Below are 7731 nucleotides of genomic sequence, written 5' to 3'. Positions count from 1 at the left end.
ATCCTTTTTTTTTTTTTTTTTGCTTATTCTGTTATAATTATTGTGCATGCAGTTTTAATGGCCTACATGGCATTGTATTCTTAAAAATTAATTTACCACCACAGAACCGAAGTTGATTAAAATTTAAGAACTTAAAATATATGGTGACCAGTTACAAGACCACAAAATTTACAGGTTCCCTTATAAACTGAAATATTAATGTTGATAAGAAAAGTCCAGAGAAAGAAAAGTTACACATAGTGAAATAGAACAGAGACAAAGCCGTAACTGGGCAGCTTAAGTATCTATTGATCAATTTTTGTGATTTTTTTTCATCTTGTATTATCTGTGAGCAGCGGTTTCTGTGGTGATGGACCCTCCCGGCGGCCGAGACGAGCGTCATCGTCAAGCGGAGCGGCTTCGGCGGGAGGAGGCATACTATCACTTCATTAATGAACTGAGTGAGGAGGAATACAGACTAATGAGAGACAGCAATCTACTGGGAACACCTGGTGAGAACACACCGAACCCGTCCGTATGCAAAGATGCATGTAGTTTACCCTTACACAGAGAAATATGTAAAGCATATTATAAAATGTAAGGCGTGAGGAAGTACAAATTTCCAAACCTAGCCTTTTACTTAAATGAACAATAGATGGATATTAAATAAGGTGTGTCTTTGTTTGATTACAGGTGAAGTCACAGCAGAGGAGCTGAGGCAGCGTCTGGATGGTGCAAAGGAGCGAGTGTCATCTCAGCCACGCCCCGAAACCCGCCCACAGAGCAGTGAGGCAGAGGGCAGTAGCGGTAAGGACATAAAGGGATGGTTTTGAATTAAGTTGCTCAGCTATACAAATAATTTTACTTAGAATGATCGGCTGGTTTTGTGTGCAATAAACACCTTGCAAGCAGAGTCACAATGCAATTACAAAACAATTCAGGATGCATCTGCATTTTTTAGCAACAGTGCAGGGGCATAAATCTTTGGGTTTAGGTTGTGATGATATACAGCCTTATGCAGCCATAGTAAAACATGTATGATCTGACCCACTAATTGAAAAAGAATGAAGAGGGCATAAATGTAATGTCAAAATTAACTTAAACTTTGTTGTTGTCAGTCCACGGTTGTGATTCTTGTGAATGTAAACTACCGTAATCTGGTACGATTTGTTTAAATGTTTTTGAAAAAAGGCAATTGAGTGCATCCTAGTTGAATGAAAGTAGTCAAGGAACCAAATTAGGTTGTGCAAGTAGAAACAAGCAAAATAAAAGAAAATTGTTTAATTACTTACCCTTTTATTCATCAATATTAATAAGAAATTGGTAATATACAATATTGATGAATCATTTTTTCTTTTCCAGGTGCAGTCGAGCCAGGTGCAGAGACGTCTAATGGAGACTCCCTGTTGGAATGGCTGAACACCTTCCGGCGCACAGGAAATGCCACGCGTAGTGGGCAGAGCGGAAACCAAACATGGCGTGCCGTTAGCCGCACCAACCCCAACAGCGGCGAGTTCCGCTTCAGTCTTGAGATCAACATCAACCACGAGCAACCTGAGCCTGGAGAACACAGCGACACCCCTGACCCAACTGAACTTCCAATGCCTCCTCCTCCTCCCCCTCCCCCTCCCCCAGAGTCGTCTGCCTCTGCACCCACGACCCCTTACAACCCCTCAAGGTCTGCACCTTACTCACTTCAACACCCCACGCCGTACTCTACGGCCAGGCCCATCCTGGGAAGGAGGGCCCCGGTGCGCCGCACTCGCAGTAGCACGGCTCCACCTGTAACGCCACCTCTGACCTCACAGGCTCCTCCCACAGCTCTTAGGAGGAACTTGCCTTCTTTGCCAAGCTCTCCTCCTCCACAGGCTCCACTTGCTTTTCAGTCACAAGAGCAGGATGGTGGTGCCATAAGGGGTCAAATACAGGTCACAACCTCCTCAGTTAACGCAGGGGAGGGGCAGAATGGAAATGAAGACCCAGACTGCCCCACCGCTCTGCCTCAGTCCAGCCCCCAGGTGGTGCCAGCTGCCCGTGAGCCACGAAACAGCAGGACTCGTTCACGTGGTCGCGTGCGCAGGGCAACAGGAGCAGGTGGGGTTTTGTCTCGCTCTTCGAGACGTAGCCGCTCCCCCCTGGACAGAAACCCTGCCTCCAGCGTTAGCCCCACCCATAGCAGCAGTGCCACCCCAGTGGAGTCCACCGGAAGTACCGCTGTTGCTATGGAGATGGGTGAGGCCGCTGTAGAGCCAGCTGCTCCTACGGATCCTCCGGAGGCTGGTGAGGAAGAGGGGGAGACGCCTGTATCAGGTGCTGGAGGTGTGCGGCGCCACCCCACGATCATGCTGGACCTCCAGGTACGGCGCATCAGGCCGGGCGAGAACCGGGACAGGGACAGCATTGCCAGTCGCACTCGCTCTCGTGCTCGGGCTGCCGAGAACACAGTCACCTTCGAGAGCGACAGTGGTGGGTTTCGTCGAACCATCTCACGCTCAGAGCGTGCAGGAATCCGCACTTACGTTAGCACTATACGCATACCGCTGCGACGCATTTCCGAGACGGGCCTTGGCGAGCCCAGCTCCATGGCGCTAAGATCTATCTTGCGCCAGATCATGACCGGCTTTGGTGAGCTCAGTTCCCTCATGGAGACAGAAGCAGACTCGGAGACTGCCATGCCCAACCAGGACTCCGCTTCTGCTGGTGGAGCCCAGGTGTACCGCGTTGGTAGTGGTGAGGGCGGTGTGGCCCATGGTGGAGTGGAATCGGCACGAGAAGGTTTAGTGACAGGTGAGGAGGAAGGACAAGTACGGGTGAGCAGGACTGGGACGGAGGGACGACCTAGCAGCAGGGACACTAATAGCTTGGTGGAAAATGGGACATTGCCCATCTTAAGGCTGGCGCACTTTTTCCTTCTCAACGAAGATGAAGATGAGGAGCACCCAAGGGGCCTCACCAAAGAACAGATTGACAATCTGGTGACACGCACTTACGGTCAGGTCAACCTGGAGGGCGAGCTGGGCCGCGCTTGCAGCGTCTGCATCAACGAGTACGCTCAGGGCAACAAGCTGCGCCGCTTGCCCTGCGCCCACGAGTTCCACATCCATTGCATTGACCGCTGGCTATCTGAAAACAACACCTGCCCCATCTGCAGGCAGCCTATTCTGTCCAGCCATCAGGAATGATGTCAGGCTGTAGCTATCAATCAACGGACTGAACAACTGACTTTTGTTCCACCATCGGTGGCACCTGTACATAGTGCTTCAATGTTTTCATTCTCTGAGATCCATTGTATTCAAGCTAAAGGTAGAACCAAAAGCAGAAAAAGACTATAATGCAGAGATTTAACAAAGCTTTATTTTTGTAGACTCCTTTCGTTTTAATCTCTTCCTCTTCTTTCATTCACCATTATTCTTTGCAGACATATTAACAGACGTCCTGACTAACTCGGACGGCGTTAGGAATGTTAGCTTCAGCTAAAGGTGTGTTTACATTTATTGATATTTGGCGAATTTTCTTGGGCAAAATCCAGTCATTTCAATGGGTATCCATGTGATCGGGAATTTTGTGTGAGGGCGAACAATTTCCTCGTGTAGATTTTGCAATGAATTCACATTGGCAACTCATTCACTGCATTGACCAACAGAAAGCAGCTTGGTTTGGAAGTAACTTCTCTGTGAGCTGTGCTTCATATGTCACTACACTATTCACAATAGACCCTGGATCTTTTTTGCCTGTGAAATTTCACCAAAATATACTAATGCAACTAATGCAACCGCATCTTAATTCTATCTCACTTACGAACTTTAAGTTTGGTGGTTTCAAAAAATGGATAGACCTCTTAAAACTCTTTAAAGACATGTAAATATATGAATGTCTGTGTTTTCAGTTTTAATGGTAAGACATATTCTAGAAAACCGTACACTGGTTCATTTACTTTTTCAAAAGAAACCTTTACTTTTAAGCGCTTGCAGAGAAATCCACCGGTTTTGAAGCTCTATGAGTCCTCCATGTAAATGCTCCTTAATGTTGGGCAGTGTTCTTTTAAATGCGTTTTCAATCAGCAAGGTTTTAGTGTGAGTTTTATGGGGTTGATAAGAATAGTCATGGGATATGAATGATGAATTTGTCTCTGAAATTCCATCGCTGAAATGCATCTGCATCTTTATACTACGGGAAATGGCAATGAGCAACTCCACAAACACTATAGAACTCAATTTTAAAGCGTGGCCATTATTTTCCTTGTGGAGTAAATATGCTTTCCACTTTGAGTGTCATTACATTTCTAATGAGAACAGGCCATTTGCATTTGAACAGATTTGGAGTGCCGATTGGATTATATGATATTGTATGAGCTAGTAAGTGCATGCTTGATTTGTACCTGCGTATAAACCCCTGCACATAGTTCACAATGTTTTAATGAAAAGCTGAAATTGATTATCACTTGAAAGCACTTGTCAGCTGCTGCACTATAAGGCAGTACATTCAAGCCTGTCATAGGCCAGACTTCTTCCAGGGTGATGCAATGATAAAAGAAAGCAATGAAAGATATTGAATTGTGATTAAGCATTGTTATGTTTTCCTACTTTTACCCTTCACGTTTAGCTGTTTTTATCGTTTTTCTCATCACATGCTCTGTACCGCACAAATATGTCCTGCCCTACTTACCTTCCCTCAGTATTTTAACGTACAATGGTTTCACTTATGGCCTTGTCTGAAAGCCCTGTTTGCTCTGAATTACCATTTTGTACCCTTCATGCAGTGTTGCTCGTTCCCCATGTGAGGCAGAGCGTGAAGTAGGACTTCTGAATGAATGATCATGAATGTAGTGGTACCTTGCTTCTTTCCAAGGTACACTTTTCCTCAATGTACAATAGATGTCTGCTTATGTTTCAGGATCTCGATTAAAACAAAGACAGAGTCTGTTATTCAACACCTGTCCTCGATGTTATTGTTTTCTTGTATACTAAAATATCCCTTTATTTTGTCTGTATGTTGTGAGGATGTGTGTATGTTCTGTAAGAAGCGTGAATTGTAAGTATGCGTGTAGCAAATGCGTGTGTATATTGCTGAATGGATCAGAATGGTTTTTGAGCTGTTGTGTATCTGCGAGTGGGGGATCTTTGGCCATAAAGTTTAGATATTTAATGATTAAAAATTGACATCATTGAGCTATGACTATGTATTGTTCTAATGTGTTGCTAAAACAGAAGAATATGTATTCTGTTACTATGTAATAAAATAAATTGCATTGATTTTTTTTCTTCTCTGCTCCCTAACAATGGAATGATAGACATGCTTTGTTATTCCTTCCTAGCAAACAAATAGGGTTTTCATACACTGAAAAAAGTGTGCTTTATGCAGTAAATTCTATACTTCCATTCAAATGTTTGGGGTCAATAAGTTTTTTTTTATTAATATTTTTATTAAGCAAGGATGCATTAAATTGATCACAAGTGACAGTAAAGACATTTACTGTATGTTGTTACAAAAGACTGAAATAAGAGCTGTTCATTTGAACTTTATATACATCAAAAATATAATAATAATATAATGATAAGAAAGTAATAATAATAAAGTGTTCACAAGACTTTCACATTATTCACAATTTAAATGACTTATATTCAAGAAATAATTATTGAGCATCAAAAGACTGGAGTAATGGCTGCTGAAAATACAGCTTTGACATCACAGGATAAAGTTACATTTTAAATTTTATTAAAATAGATAACAGTCGTTTTAAACTTTACAATTCATTGTAATTTTTTTGCTGTATTATTTTAATCAAATAAATGCACTCTTGGTGAGCATGATAAACTAAAAAAAAAAAAGCAGCCCACAAACTTTTAAATGGCAGTGTATATGAATTGATTTTAAGTCAAAACTATAAAGGGTTAGTTCACCCAAAAATGAAAATTAGCTTGTGTTTTACAAGCTCGTTCGTCACTAATCACGCAACGCCAACGTGCTACGTCATCCGCCGGAACGTCTTCCACGTATGCCATACTGGAAGTGAGAGAAAAGTGTTTATTACGTTTGAAATATGGATATTTTTATTACAAAAACGCATGGATTCACTACAGGAGGCCTTTATTCACCCCCAGAGCCGTGTGAGGCACGTTTTATTATGGATGCACGGCCGTTATTTGACGACTTGTGGACTGTTCAACTGCAACACCCGCTGACTGCAACGACAGAGCTTGGAATAGCCAGGACAATTTTTAATATAACTCCGACTGGATTCGTCTGAAAGAAGAAAGTCATATTCACCTAGGATGCCTCGAGGGTGAGTAAAACACAGCCTAATTTTCATATTTGGGTGAACTAACCCTTTAAGGGTTAAACAAAACAAAAACAAATTAAAAAAATTTCTCGAGCAATTTTTGAAGGGGACACAAATAATACAACCAAAATTGTAATTGTAAGGATGGATAAGTGTACACAGCATGCGTACATAGCATGGAGACCGTGTTTAAATATGAGTTAGGTTAATAGTTTCACCACACGGTCATATCTATAATTATTAAATTATTTTGCGTCCTCCACATAGTATTTTAGGTTTCGTCTGGGATTGGGGACGTCTTATTTAGATATTCAACCGCAGCAAGCCCACATCTGCCACCTAACATCATATTGAGCAAAACCCAACACATTGGTAGATCTACAATATTAGCCTAATATCAGTTCACACAGGCTTATCACCGTGTTAGTTGTAGTGAGTGACTTACTAGTATCCAACAAGCTACGGTATTAAACAAGCTACCAAACAAGCTAACGTTAGGTAACTTTATAATTGCTCATGGAAAAATAAATTGGATATCATCATTTTTTTTTTTGTCATGACTAATTTATTAATGATCCAGCATAATCTGTATTAAAGAGAAAGAATCACTTCATCCGATGTTCAAAGTGAATAAAATAGCCTTGACAGCCTACTGTGTTCTCACCCACCGCCCACAGTGTGTGTGTCAGTAAAGTAAAGGGGGAAAGCAGGCAGTGGACTAAACCACTGTGAGGCAAGGAAGGGGGGACTCAAAACTTTCTAAAATATATATATATAGTTTACTACTTACACAATAATTTTAAGTATATGTCATTAAATTATTTACAATACACAGAGTGGTTTGTAAAGATATTTGAGGGGGGAGCAAATTATGCCCGAGTCTGATGCATAGTGGCCATCACAGACTGTTAGTTGTAGTTGTGATGTAACCATGTCAGGATCTCCAGAATATTCCTATTGTCTTTTATAGACAAGTTATGTAATTAATATATATACATACATGCATACATACATACATACATACATACATACATAGAATTATTATTATTATTATTATTTTGAAGTAAAAAAAAAACGACATTTTTTTTAGTTGCATATTGTTTCTATAGTTAAATATATAGTTAAATATTGATTACTTCATAAGGTCACCTTTAACCCTGAAGCAATGTGGTTCAAAGGTGCAACATTGTTAATTATTATATCAGGGTAAAGTCTTAATCCAACCAAATACTCTAAAGTTGAATATTTACATAAATGACAATTTACATATATTAGTAATTAAATGGGACTGTTGAAGTCCAGACCACACAAGGGCATACTGTACAGCTTAAAGCTGCAGTCCGTAACTTTTTTTGGTTAAAAATGATCCGAAATCAATATTTGAGCAAGTACATAACCAGACAGTGTTCAAAACTATCACCTTACTTTAGCCCGATTCACAATGGTTAGCTTATAATAATGTTTTCTAATTT

The 7731-nt window shown here is 41.2% G+C and overlaps 1 protein-coding gene across 1 annotated transcript in view; it reads left to right on the top strand.

The window, feature by feature from the left end:
- Window positions 1-5231, top strand: part of LOC107701627 (E3 ubiquitin-protein ligase RNF6-like) — a 6427-nt gene extending 1196 nt beyond the window's left edge. The window contains exons 2-4 of the mRNA XM_016503668.1: window positions 336-491; window positions 673-786; window positions 1342-5231. Of these exons, the coding sequence (XP_016359154.1) occupies window positions 336-491; window positions 673-786; window positions 1342-3161 (2090 nt within the window). The 3' untranslated portion in view covers window positions 3162-5231. The remainder of the gene's footprint in view (window positions 1-335; window positions 492-672; window positions 787-1341) is intronic.
- The last annotated feature ends 2500 nt before the right edge of the window (window positions 5232-7731 follow it).

This window comes from Sinocyclocheilus anshuiensis, unplaced genomic scaffold (assembly GCF_001515605.1).
Source record: "Sinocyclocheilus anshuiensis isolate Anshui unplaced genomic scaffold, SAMN03320099.WGS_v1.1 scaffold1626, whole genome shotgun sequence".
Taxonomy (NCBI): domain Eukaryota; kingdom Metazoa; phylum Chordata; class Actinopteri; order Cypriniformes; family Cyprinidae; genus Sinocyclocheilus; species Sinocyclocheilus anshuiensis.
Note: the sequence above shows the minus strand (reverse complement) of the source record. Positions and strands in the feature narration are given on the sequence as shown.